Raw genomic sequence first — 13,517 nt, 5'->3', positions numbered from 1 at the left:
AAGAGTTCCTTTTTCTCCACATCCTGGCCAACACATTTTTCTTATCTTTCTAATTTTGGTCTTTCTGATAGGTTTAAGGTGATGTCTCATTTGGGGTTTTTTATTCTTTTTTTAAATTTCATTTTATTTTATTTCTTTTCAGTGTTCCAGAATTCATTGTTTATGCACCACACTCAGTGCTTCATTAATACATGCCCTCCAGAATACCCACCACCAGCCTCACCGCCCCCCACCTCTCCAAAACCCTCAGTTTGTTTCTGAGTCCACAGTCTCTCATGCTTTGTCTCCCTCTCAAGTTTCCTCCAACTCACTTTTCCTCTCCATCTCCCAATGTCCTCCATGTTATTCTTTATGCTCCACAAGTAAGTGAAACCATATGATAACTGATTCTTTCTGCTTGACTTATTTCACTCAGCATAATCTCTTCCAGTCTCATCTATGTTGATACAAAAGTTGGGTATTTATCCTTTCCAGTGGAGGCATAATACTGCATTGTATATAAATGGACCATACACAAAGATAAACTCATTTGGTCTTGATTTGCATTTCTCTGATGACCAGTGATGTTGAGCACCTTTTCATATGTCTGTTGGCCATCTGTAGGTTTTCTTTGGGAAAATATCTATTTGGGCCCTCTATCCATTTTTCAGTTAGAGCATTTGTTTTTTAGGGTTTGTTTGTTGTTGTTGTTGTTGTTGTTGTTGTTTTTTGGTGTTGAGTTGTATAAATTCTTTTTATATTTTGAATATAAACCCATTATCAGATATATCATTTGCAAATATATTCTTTCACTCAGTAGGTTTCCTTCCTTTTTGTTTCGTTGATGATTTCCTTCATCGTGCAAAAGATCCCACTTAGCCAAAGCAATCTTAGGAAAAAATAGGGCTATAGGAATCACAATCCCAGTTTTCAAGGTAGACTACAAAGTTGTACTCAAGACAATATGACATTGGCACAAAAATAGACATGCAAGTCAATAGAGCAGAATAAAGTTCCCAGAAATAAACCCACCATTATATGGTCAATTAATCTGTGACAAAGGAGACAAGAATATACAAGGGGAAAACACAGTCTCTTCAACAAATGGTGTTGGGAAAACTGGACAGCTACATGCAAAAAAATGAAGCTGTACCACAATCTTATAACATACACAAAAGCAAACTCAAAGTGGATTAAAGACCTACATGTGAGACCTAAAACTATAAAATTCCTAGAAGAAAACAGGCAACAATCTCTTTGACATAAGCTGTGGAAACATTTTTCTAGACATGTTTCCTTGGGTAAGGGAAACAAAAGCAAAATTAAACTATACCAAGACTACACTACCATTTTGGGACTACACCAAAATAAAAAGCTTTTGTGTGGTGAAGGAAGACATTAACAAAATAAAACAAAAGACAGCTTACCAAATGGGAAAAGTTATTTGCAAATAAAATTCTGACTTATGATACCGTAGTAAATTCTGCCTGCCTGAGTCCAAATCTGTATAGAGACTTAGATTCTTAAAGTTTGAAAGACATCAGAGCTCAATAGGGCAATATGTTAGAATGCACAGAAATCCCTTATGCAGATACCTAGTTTGTCCTTGAATATCCCAAAGGAATGGAGGGCTTACTCTCTCCAAAGTTTGCCAGTTTTGTGGTAGATGGTTCTACTTGTGCAAATATCTTTATAACACTGAACGCCAAATCTGCAACCTAATAACTTCCACCATTGATATTTGTTCTTTGATCTGGAGCAGCAAGGATCAAATTTCTTTCTTTTCACCATAGAACCATGCAAAGAAAAATTTCCTTATTTTCTCTTTTTCAAGCCAAACAATATAAAATGAGTGAAAATCTCCAAACCATATGTGAAAATAAATATCACTACTTTATTTCACAGCATCAGCTTCAGATGCCCTACAATCTTGGTTCTTCTCCTATAAATGTTCTTGATTTTGTCAGTGTCTCCCTTAAAATACACTTCTCAAAATAGATAATATGATCAATGCCATAGTGACAAAGTAAAATGGGAAGGCTTCTGAAAACATAAACAATATAAATTGAATGTGATCGTAATAGGTAGCTCGAAAACTAAACAATTCTCACTAAAGGATCATGATTAACAATTGTTATTAAAATGCTGAGGATGTTTTTTATGGCCCACCAAAGACCTTAATCCTGCACCCTGTCCTAGACAGTGTATTTTCTAGGCTTGGCAGATGATGTGGAAGTTATAATCAACAAAGTAGCTGATGACAGATGCTGGAAAGGATGACAAATGTTTGGGTAAGAAAAACAGAAATTTCAAAAAGACATTAATTATATTAGAGTAATAAGCAAGAACTATATGATTAATTTTAGTTGGTATAAATGTAAGACTCTAAATAGGTCCAAAAAAATCCAAGTGTATCAGTACCAAAATCATATTTGTGTTTTAACATGTGAAAATTGTTTAGAAATTTGACTCAGAAAAAAACACACTATGAGTCAGTTGTTCACAAAACTACATGGTGATTTAAATTGTATTAAGAGAACTACAGATTCCAAAATAAAGGAGACTCTTCGTTGGTCAAATCCTGACTAGGATAGTGAATTCTTTCCTGGAAAGCAGACTTAAAAGAAAACATAGTGAAATGAAATACTCTTAGAGTATAGAGTGTTGGATGACAAAGAAAGGTAATAGTATAACCATATAGCCTTGCCACGTAAACCCTATGTCTGAGACGCTTTCCTGTGGAAGAGAATTAAGGTATCAAGGAAGAACTTGTCAACAGCTAGAGCTGCCCAGACATGCGAGGTATCCCAAGGTGAAGAAAGAGGTGGGAAAGGAGAGGCCCCCACCTGCAGGATTTAAGCAAAAAGAATTGCTACTGGAGAGAGTGTGCTTACAACAGCAACTATTAACCATTTATTAAGCTCCCATGTGCTACAAATTTTTAGTTAGTAGCTTGAGATTTGTTTTATATAATTCTTACACTTGCCTCATTAAGTAAACCCTGCTTGATAAGCCCTTTTACACTGAGGGAAATAAGGAAAGTTAAGTTGAGGTGCCTGGGTGGCTCAGTCAGTTACGCATCAACTCTTGATTTGGGCTCAGGTCACGATCTCAGGGTTGTGAGATCAAGCCCCAGCAGTTGGGCTCCATGCCCAGCACTTAAGGTTCTCTCTCTCCTTCTCTCCCTGTGCCCCTCTTCCTGATCACACACATTTTCTCTCTCTCATTAAAATGAATAAATTAAAAAAAAAAAGTTAAGTAACTTGCCCAAAGTCACAATTGTTAGGGAATGGTGGAACCGAACCTAGGCATATATGTCTGCCTCATGAACAGTCCCATCTTTCAAGCACTGGATCAGTGAAAAGACCAAATGACTTTCTATGGCCTTCCCTACTCTGAGATTATTTCATACCATTGCAGTCTTATATGAAATTAACACTTTAAGAACTCTTATCACATGATTGATTTTCAAGCTAATAATCAACAAAATTCCCAGATCCTTTTTACAGGGATGGTTTCCAGATAGGAGTCCCACTTTGATTTCTTACATTTTAGATGGGGAACCAAATTACTGATGTATACTTATCACCATTAAATTGTATCCTTTTTTTATTTGGGCCTGGATTAAGAATTTAGAAAGTTTATCTGTAATCTTCACTTAGTATCTCTCATGTCAGAGGTTTATTTCAGGCTCATTATCTACAAACATAACAAATACAAGCTGTATTAAATTGTATCAGGGCATCGTCCGAAAGTTCTAGAATGATCGTTTCCATTTGAATAAATAGTATTCAAGGTCTGTCCTTTGCATTCCCAAGTTCAAAATACTTGATTTATGTTAAGTTTATCTAGGCATAATTGAGAGGAAAATTTACATCCATAAAACTCACAAAAGGCTGAATTATAAAAAAAAAAAAAGTCATATTTATACAATATGAATAATTGTGTTCACAAACAATTTTTTTTTTTTTAAAAGAGAAAGAGAGCAAGAGAGCATGAGCAGAGAGGGGGCAGAGAGAGAATTTTAAGCAGGCTCCATGCTTAGGGCAGAGCCAAACATGGGGCTTGATCTCACAACCCCAAGATCATGACCTGAGCCCAAATCAAGAGTTCCACACTTAACTGACTGAGCCACCCATGTGCTCCCCACAATCCAATTTTTATTTAGTTTTTCTCATTAAAGTATTTTTGCACGTAAAAATTACATATAAAAACACAACTTAAATTTTAAATTGCCTTAGAGAAAAAAATAATAATCCCAACACAATTATAGCTTTCAAATTGGACTTAAACCCCATGATATATGCTTATATGCTTCTTTCTATGACTAAAACTACCTATTAAGAAATAATTTGGTCAAGAAACAAGTATCTCTATGGGCAATATCTCTCTCTGCTTATCCCTTTTGGGTAATGTTAGTTCAATTACTTAGTTAAGAACACCAATCTTGCTACTAATAAATAGATTGTGGTGAGAGACCATGTCTAATAAATAGAAGAGCTAGAGAGACAAGAAGACATGATAGAAGGCAAATAATTTAACCCATCTAGAATTTATCTTCCTTAAGTATAAAACAAAGACTTTACTGGATGATCTTTTGTTACTAGACGACCTTTCCAGTCTCCATCCATACCAGATCCACCAGTTGCTCAAGCCCCCAAGTTACAAGTCACCCACATTTGGTCATTTTTCACAAGGCTTCTGACAACTTTTTCCTTGTTAATTCTTGCCCTCCAACAATCTATTCTCCAGAAAGAACTTATGTAATTTCTTTTTAATGTACAAGAGACTACATTACTCATGGCTTAAAATCATCCAAGGAATTCCCATAGAGCTTGAATGAAATCTAAACTCTTTATTCATGACATGTAAGAAACACCAAAATCTGGTTCCTGCTACCTCGCCAGCTTCATTTCCCACCATTCTTCCCTTGTGTCTTGAACTATAGCCCAGTTGGTATCAGGCCTTAGCAGGCTGGTCTGGAAACTTGCCTCCCTGTCTTCTCATAGCTGACTCCTCATCAACCATGTCTCAATCTCAACATCATATTCTCCGGGTGCCTGGGGGGCTCAGTGGGTTAAACCTCTGCCTTCAGCTCAGGTCATGGTCTCGGGTTCTCTGCTCACCAGGGAGCCTGCTTCTCTCTCTCTCTCTGCCTGCCTCCTCGCCTATTTGTGATCTCTCTCTCTGTCAAATAAATAAAATCTAAAAAACAAATAAATAAACATCATATTCTCAAAAGAGAATTATCTACCTACACACACTCCCATATTCTATTCAATTGCTCTATTTTTTATTCATAACTGTGATTACTGCTTGGATTTATTTATCTGCTAATTTGTTTTGCTTTTTTCCTTCACTGGAATCGAATACAGCCATCAGCAGGCACTTTTTCTATCTGGTTCATCACTTTCACCATATAAGGCTCATCACATAGAATTTCAATAAATATTTGTTGAAAAGATAAATGAATGGTAGTTTATATGCTTTACAGTTCTGAAATTCATAGTTCTTTTTTGGATCCCAGCTCTAAGATACTGTTTGTACACAGTTTATTTTTTCAAAATAGCAAAAGACTGGATTTAAAGGTCAAAGGAAACTATCATTACAACATATATTTTTAAGATGGAGTTTTTTATTAGCCTTTATGTAATCATTATAGTGCAGTTTATATATTCTGTTCATTTCTAACATTTTCCAGTAATGCAAATCCACGTCAATGGACTGTTAGTTTTGGAACGACAATCAACCCTCCATTAATGAAAAGAAATGTCAGAAGAATTATTGTCCACGAAAGATACCACTTCCCAGCAAGAGAGTACGATGTTGCTGCCGTGCAGTTCTCTCCCAGGGTCACCTTTACCGATGACATCCGCCGGGTTTGTCTGCCAGAAGCCTCTGCATCCTTCCAACCAAATTCCACGGTCTATATCACAGGATTTGGAGCACTCTTCTACGGTGGTCAGTATCTCAGAAAGGACCACAAGCACTATGTCCAGTTTAGAACAGTGTGATTGAACCTCCACCCATTTCCACACAGCTTGGTTGGATTTGTTGAGTGCTCTTATTTTGTAAGTGACAGAAACTCAACTCTTACTAAAGTAAAGATAATAATAAAATGGCAAATTTGGCCCTTGTAATTTAGAAGTCAAGAGAGATGACACGAGTCTGGTTTCAGACATAGCTGGATTCAGGAGTATGATGTATGATGTCACGTGATTCTGAATGTCTGAATCTTCCTATTTCTGGCTTGTTCTCCCCGAGGCTGCCTTCATAGGGAGGGATTCTAGCTCCACATAGTAGCAACACTGGGGTCTACATCATCCTCCCCTAGTAGCTGCAGAGGGAAGAACATGTCGTCTTGGCCAGAATCGACGTTAAGTCCTGAAAAGGTCTCCTGTGGCCCTGTTTGTGTTCAGGGGCACTTGGATTGACTGGCAAACTCAAACCCTCACTCCTGAGCCTATACCAAGAAAGGCAGGTGTGGGATAAGCAGGCTGTGAGAATCACAAGGCCTAAGGGAGAGGCAGTTTGGAAAGGATGGGCCTCAAGGAAGACATAAATGAAGCAAATATCTCCTCAGCAAAACTAGAGTCTATTTCTACGCGCTGTTTTCGATGCGGCGCCAAGTACTTACCAGGCATGTTGTCATCCTCATGCCCACCCTCACGCCAAGACCCCCTCCCTCCATGGCCCGCTTTTGTGAGCCTCCCTCAGCCCTTTTCATCTCCTTCTCCTCTCGGTTTGCTCCACTACTCATTTTACCTTCCTCGGTCCCCTTACAGGTTTTCCCGTTGCTCAGCTGCAATGGCCAGTTGCAGCAAAATCTGCTTCACAACTACAGAAGTTAATTTAAAAGGGATCAGGGATAAGAATACTGTGTAGGGGAAGGCAGGGAAAAATGAAACAAGATGAAACCAGAGAGGGAGACAAACCATAAGAGACTCTTAATCTCACAAAACAAACTGAGGGTTGCAGGGTGGGGGGTGGGGGAGGGAAGGGGTGGCTGGTGATGGACACTGGGGAGGGTGTGTGCTATGGGGAGTGCTGTGAAGTGTGTAAGACTGATGAGTCACAGACCTGTACCCCTGAAACAAACAATACAGTATATGTTAATTCAAAAAAAGAATACTGTGGAGAGATAGTCTCTGATAACAAAGATTCCATGATCTTCTCCAAAATGATTTAATTTGATATTAAACTTAAACTTAAACTTCCAATAAATAAAAATGATTTTGTTTGATACATTCTGGATCATAAAATCCAGTCTAGATACATACATATAACGACATCAAGAGAGTTTGCTCTCTGGGAAATGTTTTTATTCCTAGTATAGGTATTTATAAAATGTGATAAGGATAATAATTATCATTTAAATGTGCCAGAATTTAAAAGGAAATCTGTTCTCTAGAAACTGTTTACATCAACCTCATTCTGTATTGACAATTTTAAGTATGAAATAGATTAGATTAGAAAAAAGTTCACTCGCTTCATTCTAGCTAAGGATGTTGATTGTGAACACTAAAATGACTTTGTTTTTCCTGAAGGGAAATCCCAAAATAATCTTCGAGAAGCCAAACTGAAAATCATAAGTGATGACGTGTGCAAGCAACCGCATGTATATGGCCGTGATATAAAATTTGGAATGTTTTGTGCTGGATATCTAGAAGGAAAGTATGATGCTTGCAGGGTAGGTAGAGAGAGATTATTTTAATATCATTAATTCAAAACACTTCTATCCCTTTCAAGAAATATTCTGTGTTATTTATGTTAGTATCAACATGGACATCTTATCAGTTCAATAATTGTTAAATGCAGATTTCACAACACAAATATTTTCAGGTGTTTTATTAAGCAAAATGTTATAAACAGAGTTTCTTTGATGCTATCCAACAAACCAACGAAATTAAATTTTCTTAATACTAGAAGTCCAAAGGTTCATAAAGAAGAGTCCCTTTTCTTAAAGGGCTCATCTAGAAAGGAAATAATCATGAGTGACAAACTATGATGAGATCTTTTAAATGGTATAAGAGATAACAAATACTTTTAGCATGAAGGGAACATGAATGAAGCATGAATTTTTTTGCAGCAAGTAACAGAGAGATCATAATGAAAGATATAGACATGAAGGATAAACGGCCCTTACCCAGTTATAGAATAAGAGAAGAGTTTTATCTTTCTATATATAGAAAGAGCACAGCAAAAATTATGAGGGTGTGAAATTATAATTCATATTTGAGGGGACCCCAAGTAATCAGCATAAGGAGGCTGACAGGCCATACCGCTGAGGGAGAAGGTGGATCAGGTCATGTTGGGATCGCCTGGTGCCCTTTCCAGTGCCTTCCTCTGCTGTCCAATAGCTATGCAGCCTGTATGCTTTCTGACCAAGGTAGAAAGTGTATTTCTTCCTGAAAGCACTTGCTTTATAACATGAAATTCTTGAAAATCCCAAGGAGGTGACTCTACATGGTGAAATACCAAAATTGTTTTGATATTAGTGGCAGAAAACTCTGCCCAGAGTCCCACAAATTATACAAGTAAACCTCTATCAGAAAAGGAGCAGGGAGTTTTATGGCCGATGGGCTGAGCTAGAGCAGCCTCCGTTGCTGAGAATGTGGAGGGAGGCAGCTAGAATTCAGAGAATGCACAGAGTTCCAAACCATGATGCACAAGGAGAAGGTGGTGACAGGAGCCCATTTGTAGACAGCACATGAGAATCTAGGCGAATAGTGATATCAGTGATATACCTCAGGAAAGAGATGGTCATAAAGAGATTTCACTGAAACGGGAAACAGAGGTAAAATGCCTGCTCCAGGCCTATGCAAGTCAGTGGTAAGACAAAGTTTTAGCCAAAGAAAACTTGGGGAAAATATTGAGAAGGTGACCCAGGGACAGGGTCCAAGACAGGAATACAGTGATTATAACTGAGATTCATGGTGAGGGGTTTAGTCTGTCCAATAAAGCTGAGGTCCAAGCACCCTGCTTGGAGTCTGAAAAACCAACACCAGCTAGATAGACTTTCTGTGTTGTGTACTTGAAATTTGCCAGTAGACCTTAGTCATTCTTAAAACACACACACACACACACACACACACACACAGTAACTATGTGAAGTGATAAATGTGTTAATTAACTGATTGTGGTAATCATTTCACAAAATATATGTCTGTTAAATATCATGTTGTACACTTTAAATATTCACAATTTTATTTGTCAATTATATGTCTATAAAGCTAAAGAAATTAAAATGTGGAAATTGAAATTTAAGGCTTTTATAACTTTTGAAATCCATGTTTCAATTAATTATTCTATAATTGGTAATCAATACCTATGCTATTGAACAATAATATATGTGGTTCATAAGAATATTTTAAGTAACAAGCTTTATATTTAGCTAATATTCTTTCTTTTATTTTCAGGGTGATTCTGGGGGACCTCTAGTCATAAAGGATCTTAAAGATACCTGGTATCTCATTGGTATTGTGAGCTGGGGAGACAACTGTGGTCAAAAGAACAAACCTGGAGTCTACACAAAAGTGGTTTATTACCGAAACTGGATCACTTCGAAAACGGGCCTCTAATTCACTCTAAAAGTTAGATATTGAGTGCTGTGAGCAAGGTATATATGTATGAGAATTTACATACTCAGTGAATGTAGTACAATGAAGTGAGATTAAATGACATTATTTATTATAGAATCACTTCAATTAAGCAATGATTCACAGCCAATTCATAAGGAATTTAAATCCTTATAAATTTGCAAAGTAGTGGATCAGTTTAGCCTGGAAGGGAGAATATAGCAGAAACACTCAGTTCTTTACATCATGTAAGCTGGAGTATAAAAGAGGTGTAATGCAAATTTTTTTAAATAATCCATGATTTTTAGAATGTCTTTGTCAAAAAGGTCCCTGTAAGTGAGAAAGTTTTTAATCTCTTAAAGAGTTCAAGAAAACCTTATATAATTTCTTATCATTTCTCCTGAGCTCACAAATACACTTTTAAATTTTTTTCTTGTTATTCCAAGTTTTCCAAAGAGATTTTTCACCATTCACCATAATATATTTTCTACTTATAAACTCTACGGAAGGATCTTTGAAAAAAAAAAAAAAAAAAGGTTACATCTAGGAAACAAAGTATGGTGAAACCTCCCTAATGTCTTAGTGATTTTTTTAAAATACAGACACATAGAGAAAGAGAAATACTGATTTATATATCCAGAGAAATCCTGATTAATAAATAAGTATACACAGTAACTAGCTAATCAGAAATGTATCTTTGGTACAAAAACTGGGGGAAGCTAATGGTAACTTCATGAGTCATGAATGGCACAAAAATTTGACATTTCATAGATCTGTTTACATGTTTGAATCACCAGGAGGTAGTTCTATACATTATTGTAAGGTTAAAGGCCTTGAAAAAAATTGAGAATTTACTAATATGTTGAATAATCAATGAGCTTCATCCTTCTACATAAAAAGAAACTTTCATACCTTTGAACGCTGCAGCCAATGATCTCTTAAGGCTTGGGGCAGTAGCCTGACTACTGCAACCTTGAAACACTAGTTTAAAAATTTTTTGATAAATATAAATTTTAGGACCTACCCCATAGAACACATGAACAAAGTGATCTGAAAAAAACAAATGTATCCCCAAAGCGTCTCATGAAGACATTAGGAGGGTCAGGCTTGTGGAAACAGTTACTCTGTGACAACGTCAGCTAAAAATCAGGTTTATGAGCAGGGTGTCTTTTATTCGTATAGGCCTAATAGAAGCCAAACCACTGAAAAATTTAGTTACTTCATAACAATGTTTTCTCATGGGCTATCGATAAGGCATGAAAATATTACTGCAATAATCTAAAAGACACTAACAAATTATACACACACAAACACACACACACACACACACACACACACACGCATCCATAACCTAGACTCACAAAGTTTTAAAGCTTAGGAAAGTCTGCAAATCATGCAGGCCAACACACCTATGGTTCAGATAGCTGAAGCCATAAATGACTTGGTGAACCTATATGTAGTTTGAATCCCCAGCAGGCCTGGAACAACCCTGGTACCAATTTCACATGCCCTTTCTCTTACAAAATTCCTTTCTGATCACCTATATTTATTAAATAATCAGCTCTATAAGAATTTCAGTGACTTCTATTGAATCTATTTTAAATTAGAAAACTCTTAGGTTAAGAATTTTGAATGATATGATTTACTTGGGCAGCTGGCTGCCTGTTCTTTAAATTCACTTCAAGATAAAGTTGTTTCTTCATATATAAAAATATACATAGCCTTTTAAATTAATTGATATTATGGTGGTAACATATAATTCTGCTTTTAATGTCAAGATTCAAAAAATGATCCTAGAGTTACAAACTTCATATTGCTAAACTGTTACATGCACTATTTCATTCTGGTTCACATATAAGCAAGTACTGATACATCATTTTAAATCTAATAATAAAGTTGATGAACGGAGCATTCTACAAATAATATCACTGAGTCTGTGTTAGACCAAATCTTATTATGAATCTTACAACTGCTGTTAGGAATTGCATTTCTTTTAATTAACTATTTTAGGTCATTTTGGTTATTGTGATAACCAAAAGTATCTCCACACATTGATAAATGTCCCCTGTTAAGAACTATTGTTCTGATAGCATCTGATCGTGTTTAGAAAGGCAAGAGATGAGAAATGCAAGCCACCGGGGTGGCTCAGTTGGTTAACTACTCTTAGTCTTGAGATTCTCTCTCTCTGCTTTCCCCCATTCTCTCTCTCTCTCCCTCTCTCTAAAATAAATGAATAAATAAAATATCAAAAAAAAAAAAAGGCAAGCAAGAGATACCTCAAAATTATGACGCTGATTATTCAAAACTTATGGTCTCCTGATCAAACTGACGTTTCTAAAATAAGTAGCAGAATAAGACAGTGGCTATTTCAAATACAGACTGATCCCCATATACACAGTGTGCTTGAAGGATTTCTCTCATACCCTTGCCTAAAGTAGGTAGAATATATTCGTGTATTGCCATTAACCATTACCATGAAGGTAAGCTTTTAAAAATACACCCTCTAGTAAAGTTTCTCTATCTGGTCTGCAATCCACAATAGAAAATGTATTTCACATGACAGCTCCATAAAAACATAACAAAATGCATATATATTAAAATATTAAAAACTGAAACAGAAGTTTCATAAAATAATACTTACCCTACTGAGTGCAGTAAAATCCAATATTTTCTATTCTATTCTATTTCAGTTTTTTATAATGCTTGCCCCACCAAGTAAATTAATTTCGAAACCTAGTGGGCCATGACTTGCAGTGCCTATAGAACATTCTAGAATAATAACCCACAATTATGAACACCATACTGTTATTATCGCACCTATTCCTACTGCTCTCTCCACCTTCAGCCTCTCCCCACTCTATCCATTTAGCAAATTGCAGCTCAGTTATGATGCTATTCAATAACATTGCTCCCACGCACTTAAATCTTCACTGGTTTCCTCTTAGCCTGACAAATAGTCTAAATCCATGTCACCAAAGCTTTTAGTCTCTGCACAATCTGCCAACAATCAACAGACTTCTTGTTTTGCTGGTGCTTAGTGCACAAAAATTTCTTTGTTCCTCCTCTAAAGTATTTTTCATACTTTGCATTATAGTTTTAAAGTACATATATTATCTGAACTATTCTTTTTTGCAGTAAAAGGTTTTATTTTATTTTCTTTATAATTTTTTTTTACTTTTTATTAACATATAATGTATTATTAGCCCCAGGGGTACAGGTCTGTGAATCGCCAGGTTTACACACTTCACAGCACTCACCATAACACATACCCTCCCCAATGTCCATAACCCCACCCCCCTCTCCCTACACCCCTCCCCCAGGCAACCCTCAGTTTGTTTTGTGACATTAAGAGTTTCTTATGGTTTGTCTCCCTCCTGATCCCACCTTGTTTCATTGATTCTTTTCCTACCCCCCCAAAACCCTCCATGTTGCCTCTGAACTATTCTTTTAAGTTCCAGCAGGCTAAACACTGCTTCACTCATTTTTTTATTGTCCACAATATTATAATATTCTGTATATATTGGGTTTAGTGAAAGAATAAACTCACAGAGGCAAATTATGATTCTTATGAAGGTAAAACACCTCAGTTCTCAATTATTAACTGCTTCTCCCACGTCACTTTCCTTTCCAGCATGTGCTGGCCCTCCTTTTCATACTCCTGAATGTTCCTAAAGACTTCCTCCTCCCCCCTCCACCAGAAGTAATCCAAATACAGTAAGGAATGCATGATAGTGGCCTTTCAGGAGGCCCTTGACCTCAAAAACTCTTCCCCGTATCCCTTAAATGAGCGCATCCCAAACCCATAGGGATACTTGGAAATTAAGGTTAAAAATCTCCCTTTCCATGTCATCAGTTCCACTCGGTCCGCTGGGACCGTCTTTTCCTCCTGTTTTCTCATGGACCTCGTGGAGTTGAATACTTCCAAATGGCCATGTTAGAGGACAATATTCTTCTGATGGA

At 36.6% G+C, this 13,517-nt stretch overlaps 1 protein-coding gene across 2 annotated transcripts in view; it reads left to right on the top strand.

Annotated features, from left to right (window-relative positions):
- The window catches only part of TMPRSS11A (transmembrane serine protease 11A), a 58,726-nt gene extending 46,065 nt beyond the window's left edge, over positions 1–12,661 (top strand). The window contains exons 8-10 of one of the 2 annotated variants that reach the window (XM_013062347.2): positions 5,681–5,940; positions 7,527–7,669; positions 9,399–12,661. In XM_013062347.2, coding sequence (XP_012917801.1) covers positions 5,681–5,940; positions 7,527–7,669; positions 9,399–9,560 — 565 coding nt within the window. In that variant the 3' untranslated portion in view covers positions 9,561–12,661. The remainder of the gene's footprint in view (positions 1–5,680; positions 5,941–7,526; positions 7,670–9,398) is intronic. The other variant, XM_013062348.2, reaches the window with a different exon arrangement.
- The last annotated feature ends 856 nt before the right edge of the window (positions 12,662–13,517 follow it).

This window comes from Mustela putorius, unplaced genomic scaffold, assembly GCF_011764305.1.
Source record: "Mustela putorius furo isolate JIRA1106 unplaced genomic scaffold, ASM1176430v1.1 tig00000430_pilon_pilon_pilon, whole genome shotgun sequence".
Taxonomy (NCBI): Eukaryota; Metazoa; Chordata; class Mammalia; order Carnivora; family Mustelidae; genus Mustela; species Mustela putorius.
The sequence above is the reverse complement of the archived record's forward strand: the minus strand, read 5'-3'. Positions and strand labels throughout refer to the sequence as shown.